Below are 19,273 nucleotides of genomic sequence, written 5' to 3' on the forward strand. Positions count from 1 at the left end.
CGAATATGAAATTTGCATATACATTATTATTTAATTTTTTGTTTTTTTTTATCAGTAGTGTTTGTTAGTTTAGTTGTGTTTTTTTGTGTGTGTTAATTTCTAATTAGCTTTTGTTATTGTTTATAATAAATACAACAATTATTTTTTTGGGGGGTCAGGTCAAGCTCGCTCAGGGCACCGAATGTGCCAGTTCCAGAACTACATACAGGTGCAAAATATCTTATTCACATGTACACACCTGCACTCTGTGTCTCACATTCACACAGTTCAATATAACCTGGGGTGTTGCAAGGAAAATGGTTCCAAAGTGCAATTCATCACTTCTGTCTCTTCTGTTTCTTCCCCCCTCAAGCAATACTGACCTTTCCCTATTATTCATACACACAAGCACACATGAACACATGTATGGACACACACATCTTGCCTTTTTACATGCACGTCTTAAATTAACATCGCAATTTGGACATTTGTGCCTTATGATTTAGTAAAGCTGAGATGCACCCCTCATTGGAGACATGGTGAGCTGATGGAAAAGTTCGACAGCCTGCAGCAGGGACCGGACCCACAAGGATATAGCTGAATAATATAATGTGCTTTAAGGAGCAGAAGTAGGATGAAAAATACTTTGCGTTATTGGCAAATGTATTCCAATTCCTTTTCTTATAATGACGGCCATCTATCACAGCCTTTATTTTATTATTTTTATGTAGATTTGTATTGTTATGCTAATGTTACTGTTACTTATCCCATTCCTGTTCTGCTGACTGGGACTTGCCGGAGCCAGCAGTCAGTGTAAGTTCTCATTAGCGTTCCACGGTTTGTTAATGTAATTGTGCTGCTCCCCCAGCAGTGTTTTACAGCACTTTTCTAACTTTGCAAAGAAAAGTGCTATTAGGTTAAAGCAAAAGTTGTGCACAGTGTGTGACTGTGAGATGTGATGACTAATTAATTGTATCATTTTGTGTCTCCAAACACCTGATGTGATGGAAGGCTTTTATCTCCAAACAACAAATGTGAAATCACAGTCACTCCAAAAAAAAGTTTTAGTTGCCTCTTGATTTTTAGCTTGTTCTTGTTTCTGGTCAGGCTCTTAAGATTTTGTTCCCACCTGACTGAGTCCAACAAGCAGCTTGTTTCTATCAAAACACATCAATTAAACAGAGGCAATGACGCCATCAGCGAGCAAGCTCGACATGAACTAGTTCAGTCAGCAACCCAGATACACAAGGAGGGAGGAAAGAATGGGGGAGAGAGAGAAGGGAGGCAGAATTGAAACAACAAAGAAAGGGAGGCAGAGAGAGCGAGAGAACACGGGGCAGGAGATAAAATAGGGAAAGGCACTGATGGACAAAAATGCACAAGGGCAGAGAAATGGAAGAAGAGGCACAATGAATAAAAGAAGGGAAACGCTGAGAGTCTGTGTGTAGGTGAAACGAGAAAGATGGGGGAGAGGATTAAGGCAATGAGGAAGACGGATCTACTAATGCAGATACCATGTATTCTCATCTGGGCTGAAAACGCGGCTTGTTTTGTATCATGTTGCGCCGCTCCATCCAATTTCCTGCCTCTCATCACTGTCAAAACAAAACAAATAAAATCTTTAAGGAGGATGGATTACCTACTCTTCTTGTGAAAGATGGGAAGAAAAACAGAGGCTCGGAGCAGAGCTACTAGAAGTGTCACTAAAAGTTTTGGTCAAATCAAAGATTTTCATTAACGGATTTGAACAAACAATAAAATTTATAACATTCTGCCAGCAATGCAATTCAGAACAATGAAAAAAATATATCATTCTTGTACCCTTATCCTAATTTCTGCTGCTGCTTTTCTCTCCTTGTTCTATTTTTGGTATTGCTACATAATCAAATTCTGGCCTCCAGTGCTGCCATGTCTAAAGTCACTTGAGCTGAGACATCATCATCTTGCTCACAAACGGTAGAATGAGCTGCAAAACGAAACTTTGCAAGCTAGCTGTCTATAATGCTTGCAAATAGAAACCCTTTTCACCAAGTTCATACAAGATAATAAACCCTCACAACTTAGTTTCTTCAGCAACATTATTAATTTAAGATTCCAAAGCTTGTGATTGCACAGTATTTCACGATCTTTTCAGCTCCTTTAACCCCAGTCACAGAGCAAGGAGGTGACAAAGTGAAGCAGCTGGACTCCTGTATTCAGTCCTAGCACTGGGGAACTTCAGTAGTTCTGACTTGTCCACAGTAAAAGGTGTATTCAATTTTCGGCTTTTTTTTTTACACATAGAGAAATGTTACATCTTTAAAGAGAATATTTAATTTAAAGGAATACTTCACAGTGACACATCTCCACATGTCAGCTGGCTTCTCTCCAGATACTCCTGAGAATGTGAGTGTGAGTGTGAATGGTTGTCTGTCTCTATGTGTCAGCCCTGTGAGAGTCTGATGACCTGTCCAGGTTGTACCCCGCCTCTCACCCAATGTCAGCTGGGATAGTCTGCAGCACAGCCGTGACAAAAATGATTGTGGAAAATGAATGATTTGTATAATAAAATTGTAATAAAAGATTTCTGCATCACAGTAAATGATTATTTCCTTGGCCACGAGCATTGGAAATGGCTGTGCTGTATGGCACTGTACTGTATGGTGGCTCTACCATGATAATTAAGTGAAGCATGAAAATATGTTTGGCCACAGGCACAGCTTTACATATGGTATACATAAACTGATTAGCCAACAAAAGCTACATTAACTGCAGACAATTAAAGCAGCATTGTGATAATGACTATATTGTGATAAACACTAATGCGTACTTAATGATCTATTATTTAGTTACAGCAAACTGTGAATAATTAAAACCCTGAACATGTGCACATTGTATTGAATTGAAGGTGAGGTGAAAAACAGGATATGTCACATCCAAATCACAACCTTGTTTCCACAGCCCGAGCCAGTCAAAGACTACAACTATTCATTAGCTATCATTAGAGACCTTAATGACAGGCATGCAACAGCGTGCACTCAAAGTTAACATATGGCGTGCATATGTTTCAGACCAGCACGTATTCATAGCCTCTGTACATTAGCTCTCTGAGCACACACACCAGTCCAACCACATGAAAACAGCCCAACTATAACCGGTGATATTAAAGGGCTGAAAAAGGGGCTGGATGAGAGTGTGTGGCTTGACAAGATAGAGAACAGGCATGGCGGTGAGTGTGTGTGTGTGTGTGTCCACTAAAGTCAAGGCAGAGCTTAATCACAATTTTTAACCTGTTTATTAACCTTTAGCCAAGCCAGGACTTGGATGTCAGACTATTCAAAATATACCTATACGGTTGGTTCTTAAAGGGGAATTTATTTTGTCTGTTTCTGCCTTACAATTTTATATATACTGGAGGAATAGGAATAGCTAGACATTTTGGAAATATGCTTACTTGCTTTCTTGTCAAGAGATAGGTGAGAAGATTAATACTGCTTAGCTTATAAGGGGAAACAATTAACTTCAGCCCAAAGCAGGGCCGTAATCACCTATATCACAATGAGGAGAGGGGGCCTTTTCAATCTACACCTTCTGTGAACTAAAGGTAACAAAATCCATCTACCAGTACCTCTCAAAGTCACTAGTAACACCTCAGATCTCATTTATTTATTACATATAAAATCCTAGTGTAAAAATGTTGAATTGTGGTTTTACAGAGGGCTATGTGCTAAACTATTTCTTGGCCAGGATCAGTGACTTTACGGAAAATTGCACAATTTTACTCTAAACAAAGATATAATATGTTAATTATTGAGTTTTAGAGGTGGATGTACCTTTGGTCAGAGGCAGGCAAGCTGTTTCCACGTTTCCAGTCTTTATGCTAAGCTAAGCTAACCTCTGCTCAGGACATAGAGCGGGTCGTCCACTAATCAGAAGATCAGCGGTTCGATCCCTGGCTTCTTCAGTCTGTATGTCAAAGCATTCTTGGGCAAGATACAGAACTCTAAATTGCTTGTGAGTGCATGTGAGTGTTTGTTCCTTGTATGGTAGCTTCACCCACTAGTGTATTACAGGTGAATGTGAGAAGTAGTTAAAGTGTTTTGAGAGGTCAGAAGACTAGAAAGGGTGCAAGTCCATTTACCATATTTAGCTACTGCTAAAGAGACAAAAAAAGTTTTTGTACCAGGCTGTAAATATGTTTTGTTTCTGCTGTAAAGTTGGGCATTTAACATGGGGGATTTACTCTGTTTTGGAGCCAGCCTCAAGTGGCCATTAGAGGAACTGTTTTTGGCACTTCCACATTGGCCTCATTTTTCAGGATCGATGATCTGTTTGGTAGACTACATTTTCAAAACAATGGGTGTTTGTTTTCAGGATAATTGGGCTTTTGGTCCAGTGGGACATTTTTGTCTGGTGTTTGGAATAATGAGCCATTGAAACAATGGGCAGTCCCCCAAGAAGGGCGCATATCCCAAAATGTCAAACTACTCTGTTAACGTTTGGGCATATTGAAGAGACAAGAGCTTCCTGAAGCACAACTCTATTTGCACTGGGGGAAAGAAAAGTTTCCTCAACCCTGACAGACTTCTCACTTGTCATAAGAAGAGAAAGATTTCAACATCAGCCCTAGATCAAATGTCTTGTTGAGCTGGGCATTTTTTGTATTCTTATCCACTGAGAAAAAGTTCGATATCCATTTTTAGTCCAGAACTTTAGCATATCACGGAGTGCTGGGTTATAAGACCGGCAGGCTGCACAAGGGTGGGGTGGATTAAATTAGAAAGCTGCCATATGTCGGCCTTGTGATCACAGAGTGACTTAGTTATACAGCGAGGGAGCGGCCCGAAGATAATGAGCATGTACTGAGAGAAATGACAAAAGGGCTGAAGTTGAACGAGTGGGCATTCACTCTGATGTAGGTTAAGTCTGCTCTTTCCATGTTCCTGTCTCTTACCTCTGATTTCTCTCTCAGACTTTTCTTTATTCGATGGCAGTCTTCCAAAGCTCTTAACATTTACTGCCACCTTTTCTGCTCCTCTATTAGCTTAAGTCTCTCTCTGCACTCTCAGACACTTCTTTCATCTCTTGGTCTGCCTTTACTTTTGATCCTTCATCTGTTGCTTTTGGAGTTACTTTGTGTCTCTCCCTCTCTCCATGTCTGGTACACACTGTCTGTATTTCGGGTGTGCGTCTCATCTTTTTTAGAATTGGGAAATCCACTTTCTCCCCGAGCCCTCCTACTTCAAATAATTCAAAACCTACTCTACATCATCCTCAGCTCCCGCACAGACTGAAGCGGGGTCTGCAGAGAAGAGGAAAATGTTTGAAAGGACAGTGAGTGAAGCTGTGGCGGCGGCAGCAGACAGACAGACAGTGTCCTGGCATTAAATTGAAGGGAACATTTTGGGAACCACTTGGAAACGCTACTGCATTTGCTCTCAAACAGCCACAAACACACATACGCAGGCACAGTCACACACTGAGTGGTGGTTTAGAGACAGTGTGGGTGTGCATACGCCTCCGTTTCCCAAAATAACCGCCAGATGAGGGGCAGGGAGGCAGGGCGAGGTTGGTACAGGAGGATATAAATGGATGCTAATTGTATGGCTCCTTCAGATTACACCGAAATCCAGCAGACTTAAACACAAACACACACTCTCTTTCCCTGTGTCCATGTAAGTGTGTGAACACGGTGTACGAGAAACCGTGAGAAATCAGTTTTTCTCACTCACACACTCTTATGGATGGTAGTTTTATGGTTCTTAAATACTGCAAACACAGTGCACATGGCTTTACTCACACACACTCATACACATACAGATTAAAATGGATAATATGGTTCTCAAATGGCAACCGAATCCAACCAAAAAGAGAACTCTCATGTATTATTTCTATAATCCCTCCGAAAACAGAGTTCAAAAGAGGCGAGTCTCTACAGTCATTTTCTAGAGCTGCTCCATCCTTACACCAAGAGCTGACTGTGCGGACTCTGTTTGTCTAATCTTAGAAACTCACATTAGTTCTATTTGGATACACTGAATTATAAGAAGCTGCATGGCATCGCCTTGAATCCCGTCACAGTTTCCACCAAAATAGTCCAGCTCCTCCTCCTCGAGTGTCACTTACTGACTTTGCAAAATAGACTAATTTTGTTTCTCACCTCACAAGAGGTTCTTAATGCCAGAGGGTTGAGAGAGAAGAATGATGTAGAGGAGGAACAGAAGCAGATATAAATGGTAGATAATTACATGGTTGACTCTCCTGCGCTGATGTGAGGAAAGTGCAAGTAGAGAGACAATCAGAGGAGGGTGCACAGTGCCATGCACACCCCATATGCAGTATTGCTCTACTGAAATGATCCTGAACAAACAATACGAGACAGAGGACATGTTTCTTTGTAAGCAGCACGCTGGAAAAAAACATTATTTCTGCAGCATCAGCTTTTTGTGGAAATGAGAAACACGGTATTTTTCCTGTTGACGTAGATTTTATAATGCAATTTGCACGTGCTACTTCAACCCTGACATGATGAAACCTTTTCCACATGTTGTAAAATGTGTTATTACATCAGTCCAATGCAATTAAACATGGAACTAAACATATGGGATTTTTTCCCTTTTATTTCGCAGGAAACCACAAAACCTGTGACAGGAGATGAGGCAGTGTGACCAAAGAGGAACACAGCTCAGCAAAACTCAGAGCAGAGCAGTTTGCTGTCCTGCCTCTCCACCTGCTGCTCACACAAGATATGACAGCTAACTGATCAGGGTCTATCCTCTTCGTCTCAGGAAGGAAGAGGAGAAAAGACAGGGAAAAAGAACATATGACATGATTTAACAGTGTTAAAGCCTGTCATCCTTCTTGTTATCAGTTCAGTGGATGTTTAACATGTCTTACCACAAATATGAATCAATTAAAATTACTTTACAGGATGATTATATGGCTACGTCATGCTCAGTGAGAGACCGTATAATCTGTGTTTACATCCGCATGCATATTGGCTCCTGCCCCACCCTCTCCTTATCAGCCTCAACATCTGACGAAAGCAAAACTCACATAACTGTTGTGTAACATGGGTTCTGCCCTCCCTGTCTGTTCCCTTCAATTCACCTTTAGCCTCAGTTTTTTTGCTGTCTGCAAATTCCTTTCAGAGAGAAAGAAAGGGCGAGTCTATAGGACAAATCTTCAATGACCCAAGGCCAAACAAGTATTTTCAAGATTGTCTGTATGTATTTTTTTTGTCAGCTTCTTTTTCCAAGATCAAGAATACAGAATGAAGCTCAGCGTTAAAGCTAGCACAAACAAGTCTTTTATTCAATCTGCTGAGGACGATCATGTGATATGATCAGAAACACAAGAACAAGAAGCCTACAGTTTAGTATTTTCATTTTATGTTATCTTTTACTTCTACTCCACTACATTTATGAGGCAACTTTTGAATCCACTACATTTACTGGGCAGCTAAAACTGCTAGTAAATTAGCAGATTCAGATTTACATGTTTTTCCAGTGGTCTAAAAAAGTCTGGAAATATTAGTGAAAATGAACAACTCCCAAATCCAAAAACTAGAGTGCTAAAAGTCAAATTTGTGGTGTTATAGGGTATAAAACAATGAATTGGGAAAGATGTTATAGATGACAGTGAGAGCACCCAGGGGAATGATCTGAGTATATGGGTACATTTTCTCTTTCAGAATTGAGAACACTACAATAGAATAAAGCTCTGGTTATAATAAGAAAGTAAACATCGTGTGGTTCACAAAATCAGGCTCCCATTTATTGTGGCGACATATTGTATATGCATGCAACCTCCACCATTTTACGTAGCCTTGATTCAGTCTAACATGCATCTCTACGTTTTATTACAAATAGTAAGTCACTTACTCATCACTGCATTCTTTATGATTTGGTGGGTTGGACGTCATTCACCAATCACAGACAACAGCACTGGTATATTTTTATCTATAAAGCAATATTGGGCAAACTTCCGGCCTACCTCTGCACCCTTATGTGAGTCAGCTCTGGTAGTTACCAGCTACGCTCCTCCAGGTGTTTTAACAGATCTGGGGAAAACTGCATTTTCCTACTGTGCACCGTGGACATGGAACAATCTCCAAAAAGATCTAAAATTAGAAACACTTATATCCATTAATGAATTTAAGGGCATCATAAAGAATGTGGTGACAGAGACATGTGCTTGTTTTTCTTGAGAGGCCACTGTGTTTGAATAGTTGTTGTTTTATTGTGGATTTTTGTTTTATATGTTGTATTTGTTGCATTTTAAATGTGTTTTGATTGGCTGCTACCTTGACCAGGTTTCTCTTGTAAAACAGATTTTCAATCTCAATGGGACTTCCTTGTTAAATAAAGGTTAAATAGAATTTTTAAAAAACGGTCTGAGCAGCTCCAGACTTTGTACTCTGTTTGTACACCACTGATTGAAATGTAAACAGATGGGTTTGGCCTGACTTCTGGCCACATGAAATACAGCTGCGCCTCTACACTGCACATTACGGTAAGCCGGTGAGACAAACAAAGCCCCAGCCCAGTCCTAGCTCGCAACAGTGACGTCAGCGCGCAGCGGCGGTGCATTGACGCGCGGCGATTGGGTGAGCGAGCAGCTAAACTGTATTGTACAGTAAAAAGACCAAGACGCCGATAACAAAAACAACAGCTGCGGCCGCACGAGGCCAACTAAGGACACACTCGCACTTTCCGGGCTCACGCTATAAACATTTCGGGTAAGGATACATATTCATTTTTTTTTTGCGCGTACTTCGTTAGCTAAGTTAGCTTCCGAGCAGCTTCCGCCCTCTAGGAAGTTTCTTTTGTCCTCTTCAGTCAACAACAACAAAACAAGCGAGTCAGTGTGTTGACCGGAGAGGAAGGTGTGTTGTCTTGTTTTACTGACAGAGTAACAGCAAGGCGTTAATTGCATCAAATGTGGGTCCGTGCTGTCAAAACAAGTCGGTTATCTCACCGGTTGTTACACTGTGAATACCTTTGGACTGGCTAATAGCAGGGACAGCAAAGAGAAACAGATAGCCTGCTGGGTGTGTTAGATAGGGGCAGCATCAGCGATACAATGGATGATGCCATTTTATGATTCTTGAATAATTAGCCAACGTGTTGTTTGACAGTAAAATTGCATCACGATGGCCTTACAGGCACTTTTTTGCACCTTGCTGTTCTTTTTAGCCTCATGGGAACAAGTGTTGTTTTGATCAAGTCATTTGAATGGATAATATGTGTTTCTAGTTCTGCAGGGCAACACTAATATTAGCCAACTGTGGTCTTAATTACACTGACACCTATTACCGATGCTTTGTGTACAGTATCTACTTATGGACATTTTCCTGTCTGCAATATACAGTGATTTGGGGGTTTACTGCCTTCTTACGTCTAATTTTTCGTGAACCCTACTTCCCCAGATGTCACGATGTCTGCACACTTCACTATATCAGACAGCGATTCAGACCCATCTGAGGAGGTAGAAGGAGAAAATAATCAACTATCCACCAAGCAAGAGCAGCAGCTTGGCCAACGCCACTCCCTCACCCTGCCTGAGCTCAGAACACCAGGTAGGAAACCTCAGAGAATTGTGGGAATGCAGAGTAGAACATTTGGCAACAGGGCTACTGGGATTACCTCAGCATTGTTATACTTTACCTGCCAATGTTTGAGCATCCTTAACCACAACCTGCTCCAGATGGGACTCAAAGTGTATTTTCTTTTTTTTTTACTACATTTACCCTTCTGCCTGTTACTGGGAGCATTCACTTTTAGACAAACGTGCCCCATCTGTCAACACCCTTTCTCATAAAAGGAGATTGGCACAGACAGAAGTCTCTGTCAGACAGAAAAAAAACAGTTTGTATTTCTGTCCCAGTTATCAGCAGTATATGTGCTCAACAGCATTAGTTTGTTATTAAAGATCCCCAAGTATTCCAACTTCACATACAGTGTGTGTCAGCATATCATGACAATATGATAAAATTCATCAGGGCATAGGTGTATAGTTAAACCCACAACTTCTCGTTTGCCTGTTATTAAAAATATTTGCAGTTTTTTGATGTCTGCGGTTCCTATTCCTTGACAAAAAAAGAGAAAAAACATTTGATGTCAGTGCTTCTGTCCACTTAGTCATTGCTTTCTCCAACATCAGTCTGTTTATACCCCCATTTTGTCCTGCCATGTCTTGGCCTTATCTACCTAGGCTTCATTTTGCACTAATCACATCTGCTGCTTCTCGACTGTGATGTACTTTGGGACATTAAAATGTATGCTAATCTATTTTGCATAAGAGTTCTATCTCTATTCAAAGCAGTAAAGAGAGATGTTATGCATTTTATCCACATAGTTTTATGCTTTTGAAGTTCTTCCAGTAATAACCAGTGATTACTTTTCCTCCATTTCTATTTTATTTCCTCATCATTCTCCTTCCCCCACCTTCAGTTGATCTAATCATGTTCCTGTGAGATGTTGTAAACCCCTCTCACCTTTGTCTCCCGTAGCAACTGGTCGAATCAGGCTGAACTCAGAGTCCCATGCTTCCACTGTCTCCAGAGATGAGGAGCTCCAGGCTAGGGGGGAAGACGAGGCGGGCACGCCCACTGACGGCTTTCCATTCAGGGGGCGGTCCAAGTCAGCTCCACCTGCTTTGTGGGCAGCCAAGAAATATGGACGGCAGCTCCGAAGGATGAGCGACGAGTTTGACAGCCTGCTAGATAAAGGGGTGAGAATGAGGGGGGTGAGAGAATGGAAGAGAGGTTAAAAGGGGGTTAGAAAAAGAGAGATGGGGAAAAGGGGAAACAATGGTATGATAAGAGTGATTTAAAGGTGGTGATAGTACATCAAACCGGCACATATGGGTACTTCACAAAGCGCCCTTTATGCATTTATTTCTTGTTAAACAAACATTTGTTTTAGCAACATGTCTAATAACCTAAGCGTTAGATCAAAGATTACTCTAGATGACGTATTGCCAGTCTGATGTTTAGATGTCGTTGTGGTCAAGGAAAAGGATCAGGCCATAGCCCCTTTTACACTGCCTGTTCCTTGCAGTTATTCAGCCTCAGCGTTCTCTATAAAAGGTTCAGAGGAAACAAGAGTTGTGTCAACTAAAAAGCCAGAAACTGAGTTAGTAACAGCGCCGAATAGACGTCTGTGTAAAAGGTACAGCCAGCAGGACAGGAAAATGGATAGGACAGGTGTGACCATTTGACGTCGTGTCACGTGTGCGACCTGCTTACAGAAGATTTCAAAAGCAGTTAGCAGCTAACTCAAAAAAGTACAGCAACTAATTATGTCCGCAAATTGGGAAAACAACAAGGTCCGGGAGCTTACCCTCCAAGCAGGGGATGAGATTAACTTCCTCATAACAGGGACAATAAATGATGCTACTGCCATGTTATTGTTAAGAAAGTGCCGCTGATGCGTATGTTGTTTGTCATACTGACGCCAGCACTGTTGTGTTACACATCATTCCTTTCATGTCTCTTTTGCTTCTGGAATGTCAGCATGCTGTCTAAAATCGCACACTGGAGCGGCATAATGCCACCACTGTTTGGTTATGCGTGAAAAAAGCAAAGGCGGCATAATGACGGGACTTCATAGCCACCTTGTCATGGGTCCTAAAACAAAGTTAGCTTTTTCCACCAAAATAGACTTGGGAAAACCTGTTAAAAATAGGCGACTCCTTTCACATTGCCAATAGACTTGAGCCATGTACACAACTCTGCAGCAGAGTTTTTTTTATTATTATTATTGGTGTGTCATGTCCAATGTCACATCTAGTCAGAGAACAGGTTAGTGAACAGTACAAAGCAAAGGTGAAGACTAATTTGGAATGATGTTTGAGTGCTGCTTGGACGAAGATGGATGGTATTCTATGGTAGCACGTCATTGCATCTTGCCAGTAAAGGGTGTGTGTTATATTGAGTAGGAGCCAATAAATACTTATGACTATTGCAGAATCATTTGACCCAGGTGTCAGTGCTGACTGGAACCTTTCCAGTTGCATACAAAAACCAGATGGTAGCGTAGGTTTTTTGTACCGTGGGAGAGGGGCTTAAGAGAACTGATTTGTTTATATTTAACTTAACACTGTGTCTGTTTCATGCAGGAAATGAGGAAGGTGAAGAGTGCTGGGACGGCCAAACAGATGCACCACTCCAAGAGCTGGTGGAGCTACCTCTTCAGTCACCAGGAGATGGAGGGAGAGAGCAACCACCATGATAACCACACTCACCGCACTGAATAGACACTGAGAGAGGACACAAGCTTTGCTGAACGGAGGAATCGATAAAATTGAGAGAAAAGCAACGGGGAAGCCAAGAGAACAAAAAAGACCTGCTCTGGGAAGGACCAGAAGAAAAGCTGGGCTGAACAAGAGCGAGAGAGATCCAAACACGAAGGCATGGCTAAGTGGATGGCTAAGTGTCCCATCGTAGTCGTGTCATTTTTATACGTCATTGGTAACCACATTTAAATGAATTTTTTGTATTGTGTTGGTTGTGATGTTAACAATATTTCTGGGCAGCCCACTGTGACATGGTAAAAGTAAGTCAGGCGTGAGGATAAACTGTTAGCTATCTGAATCCCATAGAATGGATAAAATGGCAGGCTGAGGGAGGAGAGATGATCTCTTGAGGACACAAAGAAAGACTAGCAAATAAGTGGATTGAAGCAGTGACCACTCAGTTAAAAGTTATCTCTCCCATCGACACTATGCAATATGCTGTAGATGGAGAGATCACTGAAATCAAAACACCCGACTGTTTGAGGCCTCCTTGAATGCTGTTAGAATTTCCTTCCTCATTTTCGTGAGGAAACCAATGTCAGTGTGTTATTAATGCTTGTTTTGCTCCAAATGTTTGTGCACGACAAACACAAAGCTCGTGGAGACCACTGTAAATGTGTGCCAAATATCTACAAGCATCAGAGGAAAGAGTGTAAAAGGGAAGGATTTTTTAAAGTATTCAGCTCGGCCCTTCATCCAGCTTCCTGTTTTACTACCTGTAAACCAGTACCATTGAAACAACTGTACTTGACTATCATTAACTGCTTTATATCTCAAATTTATCAAAAGAAGAACAATCTTGTACAAAGACAATCTCTGATGATGCAGAAATACTATCTTTTGTAAAACTTCAGGGTTAGATTATATCTGAAGACATTAAACATACATATAAAAGCACAAACCAATATGAATCTATCTTTTTAAAGCCTTGGGTGAGCAAAAAAAAAAAAAAAAACAGACTTTGGAGCTTTTATGTGTAAATATTTTGTTAATATTTTATCAAATTGCAGGGGTGGGGTTATTGACTACGTGGTTTAGCCAGAATTTTATTTTACAAGTTCCTATTTTACAAGGTTACCATGCTATTTAATAAGTTTGGCCAACCTAGCAATAGGCAGTGTACAATCCATGGCTGTTGTGATAAATGTTATGTGCATATTTAAAGACGTGGGTAGGGATGAATTAACTGCTGTACAAGGAGCCAACACACGAGCCTTTTTACGGAAGTATATGAGAGACATTTTGATTTCAACAGCCACTGAATACTTGATATTGACATTTGAATTCATATCATTGCAATATTTTACTTTAAAAACCATTTATCTAAATGTATTGTTTCTGAATTAACCTCTTTGAAATTTAATACGAAATTTCGTGATTTGTAATTTCAAAAGCTGAATTTGAATATATTTTGGGGGTTTTAAAAATATGTTATGTTCACAAATTCAGATCCAAACATGTGAATTTCAAAAACAGATTCAGGTTGCTCAAACTCTACTGGTCAAATTCAGATCTGAAAATTCAAGTTGAAAAATTCAAATAGAACATCAGTCATATGTAATTGGTCAAAACATCCAAGCTTTATAGCCTATCCTGTCATGTTTTTTTTTTTTTTTTTAAATAAATTCAGAGTTTTAGATCTGAATTGGACCAATCCAATTTGAGCAACCTGAATCTATTTTATTTTTAAATTCTGAAACTTAAATGTGGGATCTAAATTTGTTGGGAAAAATTCCAATTCACCTTTTGAAATTGCAAATCAAAAAATATATATATATATATTTCAATGCTATGAAATAAGTGGCGTTTAAGTTTCAACATTAAGTATTCATTGGCAGTTAAGATTCAAATACCTATGTCTGTTAATTGCTTCCATACTTTTTGCGCCATTTATTTACATCCCAGTGCATTTCTAAGATGGATTTAGTGAGCCTAGTCAGATTTAAACACAACTAGAAGGGATTCAGACTTCACTTTTCCAAACTATTTGTGGAGTTTGTTTTGGAAAATCACTTATTCAGACTGCGCTATGGAGGGCAACATGAAGAACAACAGTTTGTGGACAGATGCCGAAATAAATTGGTACCACTGTTTGGAGGGCAAAATGATAGACCTCCATTTCTCATGCTTCTATGTAGGAAAGTGGCATCACCAGTGTACCTATGTGGTTACTGACGCCTGTGTTGTTAATACAACAGCCCATGCTGATAGGTTAGTGATGTCAGGACACACAAATCTGATCTGATCACTTGCAAGTAACAGTTCAGACAGTATGTTTGAATGATTTGATCGGATTTGCCTGCAGTCTGAACACAGCCTTAGTTCAAATGTGGGCTGTTTACTTTGATCTGCACTGGGATGTGAATAAAAGGGGATTGTAATCTGTCAAGCCTTAGGTCTAGGAGTGCTGATCTGATGCAGGACTTGCTTTTGATGTATTATATTCAGGCTTTTAAGGACTACTTGGCACATATGGGATTTATTATTTATTCATATTATTAATTATAAACTAAGATCAGCATTTCTGCACTTGGTATATATGATAAGGCTATTAGTGACTTGTTTATCGATATGTGATTATTGAAAATGGTAATGGGTTTGTTCTACTTGTGTCTTACTCTCTTCCTCTCGACTTGTAGGGTTGAGTTGTGAAGTGTTTGGGTGTGCAGGCTAATTGGATGCATTTGTATCGTCTTTAAAACTTTTTTATGGCTTTTAAACTCGGTTACGGACCACTTAAAATCTGAGAATTCTAGACAATCTGAATGGCACCACCTTTTTTAAGATTCATCCAAGTCTACCATATGTTTGGTAACATATGCATCACCCTGACTGTGTAAGACTAATTTGCGCAAACATTTTGCCAACCCTTTAAAGTGAATAAGTATCTGGTGTAAAGCTCCCAAATAATAAATACAGTTAGACTTTTATGATATTGGATTTCTCACACACATCAACAGAGAAATCAGGAATGAGTGTTTTAAGTAATTGTGCTGTCATAGCAACATAGCTGTCACCCCCAGTAGTCCTGTATCTGTACTTTAACACAAATAGTACAGTTGAATCAGCTGGCAGAGAACATGTACATGGTGTTGAGAGCTTGAGGCCACATATGAGTATGGAATTCAAAAGAGTATATCATTAAACTGCCTTGAACATGCTGTAACCTGAAATGTGACACCACATAACCAGCCTTTGTCTGTTTACCTAATTACCGCCTTAAACTTCACAGCTCGCTGTCAAATATTACGCGCAAGGAAAAAAAGCACAATAGTGTGGTGGTGTGTTCACTGTCACAACTGTGAAAATACATTATAATGGCTAATGCTGGAAAACCCATTTCAGAGGAAGTCATGTTGTGGTTTTGCCTTTTTTTTTTTTTAACATTTATGACAGTGAACACATCCCAGAAGAAAAACCTGCCTGGGCACCTGGAGTTTTGCAACCATACCTTGGTATTACTTGAATCTGGAGATGTGTGTGGAGAAAATTGAATTCTAATATATCTGTCTTTTTTTGTTGGATTCCTTTTCACTTTTTAATGACTTTTGTAAATTTTCTCTACAGCTGTGAAACTTCTGGTATATGCTGTTTCTGAATAAATAATTTTAAGAGTGGTTTTGAAGTGAGTTTCTTATGTCATTCTTAAATATTCTCCGGTATGAGGGACACTTTGAAAATGTCATAATTTCATCATTGCAAAATTGTGGTAAACAATTCAAATGGAAAAGCTAGAACACAAAAGACATAATATTACTTTCAGTATGGAACTAGAATATGGCACATGTCAGATGTGTTAACAACAGCAAACACTGTTTTGGTCAGTAGGTACAAACTAAATGGCATATGTGTCACATTAGACAAGACAGTGTATTGGCAAATGTTAACCAAAATGTTACTTGAATTCTCAGATACTGATGAACATACATTGACCTAAATCCTCAATACATTAGCCCAGTTGTTCAAGTGTCTAAACTCCAATTTCCCAAGTTTTCTGGTGGTGTTTTCCCACCGCTGCATCACTGCCAGTCAGAGATGGAGAACAGCAGCATTAAAGAGGCATCATGGAAGACAACTTGTGGTCTATCAAACCACGTTTGATGCATCCCAGCAGTACTTTCGCCCACAGTCCAAAGCTGACAGTCTGTCCATGTCTGTGTCACTCAGTGTGAAGTCAAAAAGCCTGGCATTGTCCTTTATTCTGTCTGGATTGGACGACTTGGGCAGCACTGGGACGCCCTGCTGCACAGCCCAGCGCAACAGGACCTGGAGGGTAAAAAAGAGCTAAATATTTTCCAAGTGTTTCTGATTTTAAAACAATGTTTACTGAACACTGAGCAGGAGGGGCTGGCAAAGAAAGATGGTAAGATACTTTGTGTGTGTGTTTACCTGTGCAGGTGTGCGATCACAGTTCTTTGCCACCTCCATGACCACAGGGTCATTGACCAGGTCTCCTTTCCCTAAGGAGGAGTATGCTTGGAAACACACTCCATACTCCTTACACACACTCCTCAGCTCTGTCTGGCACAGCCTTGGGTGAAACTCCACCTGGACAAATGACAGCAACAAAAACACCTCATTGGCACTTTTGAAAACTGAGTGCATTAAACTTTTATCTCTTTCATTTGTGTCCTTTTTATGTATAATATGTAATCCGTCCTTCACTGTGATACATTATACCTGGAGCACTGCAGGAGGGATTTTGCAGCTCTGCATCAGTTCTCTCATGTGTGCTGGTGTGTAGTTGGACACTCCTATGGCCTTCAGCTTCCCCTGAGCATGCAGCTCCTCCAGTGTGACCCAACTCTGAGCTCGATTGCCTGGAATCAAATGTTTATTAGGACCTCACCATCAGTGTTGCTCAAGTGCCACTACAAAATGGAGGAGGAAAGTTAGAGCACAGCTTGAATCTTAGTGGAGCATTTATTTCTAAAACACTACATACATATGGCTAAAGCAAAGACTTACTCCAAATGCTTTGCATCTACTTTTAACATAAATGTACATACAGGTATACACAGTTGTGACGTTTTGGTACATGACAGAAAACAATGACTCAATCTGAACTCTTTACTTTGGTTGCGTTGGTCAGCCACATCCAGACCTCGTGTGCCAGGCCAGTGAATCAGGTAGAGGTCAATGTAACCCAAGTCCAGCTGAGACAGGCTGTGAAGGGCTCCTTCCATGGCTCTGTCACCTTGATCCATTGAGCCCAGTTTACTGCAGGGAGAAAGAGATATTGAGAACTGTACACTGTGTATCATAATACATCAAAGGTCACGTTTATAAAGACTTGCCATGCTCTTTAGGAAGCCGTATGAGCTTAAATACGTCACCTGGTGATAAACACATCCTCTCTGGTTAAGCCATGTTTGGGCAGGAGCTCCTTCAGGGCTCAGCCCAGGTCAGCTTCATTCTCATAAATGGCTGCACTGTCAAAGGCCCGATAACCAGCAACCAGCGCTGCATCCACAGCCCAGCAGACGTCTTCAGGACCCACTAACTTGTAGGTCCCCAAACCCAGGATGGGCATCTGAACCCCCGTATTTAGGAGGACAGAAGGGGTAGTGGGGGACGAAGACATCATCTATTTTCTTCACACCCTGTATTTAGACTGTTTGTTCTACTGAAGACTATGTGGAGGGAGAGTGAATTTAGTGAGGGGTAAATGGGAGATTTTAGTATATCAGTAACAGGTTTGTATTGGACTGCACTAGGTGAAGACAGGTTTTCTATTTCCACTGAGTCCAATGTGGTAGTGTGTGTGACAGTGAGTACTAACATTGTATGATACGTAGTGTTTTAAACGCTGGGACGTCACAGTATAGCTCTAAGTTTAAATATTGTTACAACAAGTTCTTAGGGAGGGAGCTGAGTGAGAACGCCATTAAATGTCACCGTTGCAGTAAATTAATATTTATATCTCACCACTTGGGCCCTTTCAGATGAATTCTCTTTAAGGACAAGTGAATAAATAGGTGATAAATATCAGTAAAGTAAAGCAATGTTTACAACTAGCGTACTATTTCCGCTGCACGCGGTAAGATGAGTCATGTGACGCCTGTATGTCGCCGCTGATTTGACGAACATCGAAAAGAAGGCAAAGAAACAGGAAAGCGGAAACTTGCATTGGCCAATCAGGAGAAGAAGAAAGAAGACAGACAGAGCGGGAGAGAAAACCAACAATTTCTGTTATTAGATATGTAAATGTTGCGTTTACTCATATGAGGCACTTCGTTGGCAAAATATTAATGATTGGCTAATTATTAAAATAGAAAATATCACGTTTTGATGCACACTAAATCTTCATTCATGTAAATGGGAAATCAGACACCCTCATTATTATTGGATCAGAAATTAATAAAACAAGTATCTTTCGTCTATACAAATATTAACTGATGCACAAATACAAAACATCAGTCAAACTAAGTCACAATTTCTGGTATTTTGACTAAGATGGAATTGTTTTCTGTTATTCATGCACTGAGTTTGTTTTGCTACAGCATGGGTTTACTGTGTGAATTGCTGAGGGAGTCTCAAAATACCCTGCCTTAGAGCGATATCACTTTTCTTGTGCCGCTTTTAGACACCTTTCACAAGTATTCAAACCTCTGAACCCTGAGCAAATTGGTGCAATTTATTTCATAAACATGGGGGAAAAAGGCATTTGAGCAACTTAGTATGAAATGTTGCACAAAATGCAAAAAAAGTAATAGATTTAGAAAAGTATTTTAAAAAAGCTAGGGAAAACTATTATTCTAATTATCAGTATAACATATTTAAGATTTTATGTCAGACTTATTATCATTTTAAAGCTCTTTTTACAGGTCATTTCCTTGTTTGTTTTTAACTTTCCTTTCCTTTTTCCTTTTTTGTTACTAATTTTCTTGTTTTTAATTCTATCATTTTATTAATTTCTTGCTATTTTTGGGGGGTCATCTCCACTTTTGTTGCTCATTGCCTTCTTCCCATGTTTTTGAAAGAAACCAAGACAGTTGCTCAGGTTTCAAATGGT

General features: G+C 40.1%; 1 protein-coding gene and 1 pseudogene across 2 annotated transcripts; one reads left to right on the forward strand and one right to left on the reverse strand.

The window, feature by feature from the left end:
- The first annotated feature begins 8,532 nt into the window (after positions 1-8,532).
- On the forward strand, positions 8,533-15,875 carry badb (BCL2 associated agonist of cell death b). Its single transcript, XM_033610120.2, has 4 exons — positions 8,533-8,698; positions 9,389-9,538; positions 10,472-10,692; positions 12,082-15,875. The coding sequence occupies exons 2-4, from the start codon at positions 9,397-9,399 to the stop codon at positions 12,217-12,219; spliced, it is 501 nt and encodes a 166-aa protein (XP_033466011.1). The 5' UTR covers positions 8,533-8,698; positions 9,389-9,396; the 3' UTR covers positions 12,220-15,875.
- LOC117246502 (glyoxal reductase-like) lies at positions 15,869-19,162 on the reverse strand (annotated as a pseudogene). The gene is made up of 5 exons (XR_013488510.1): positions 17,595-19,162; positions 17,333-17,478; positions 16,939-17,078; positions 16,648-16,806; positions 15,869-16,524 (listed from the first exon to the last, which is right to left on the reverse strand). The product of XR_013488510.1 is annotated as a glyoxal reductase-like (transcript).
- Positions 19,163-19,273: the final 111 nt, after the last annotated feature.

The sequence above is a fragment of the Epinephelus lanceolatus genome, chromosome 22, assembly GCF_041903045.1.
Source record: "Epinephelus lanceolatus isolate andai-2023 chromosome 22, ASM4190304v1, whole genome shotgun sequence".
NCBI classification, from domain to species: domain Eukaryota; kingdom Metazoa; phylum Chordata; class Actinopteri; order Perciformes; family Serranidae; genus Epinephelus; species Epinephelus lanceolatus.

Coding starts and splice junctions, on each gene's coding strand:
- badb (XM_033610120.2), top strand. CDS start 9,397: ATGTCTGCACACTTCACTATATCAGACAGCGATTCAGACCCATCTGAG. Junction 9,539..10,471: donor GCCTGAGCTCAGAACACCAG/GTAGGAAACCTC, acceptor TGTCTCCCGTAG/CAACTGGTCGAATCAGGCTG. Junction 10,693..12,081: donor ACAGCCTGCTAGATAAAGGG/GTGAGAATGAGG, acceptor TGTTTCATGCAG/GAAATGAGGAAGGTGAAGAG.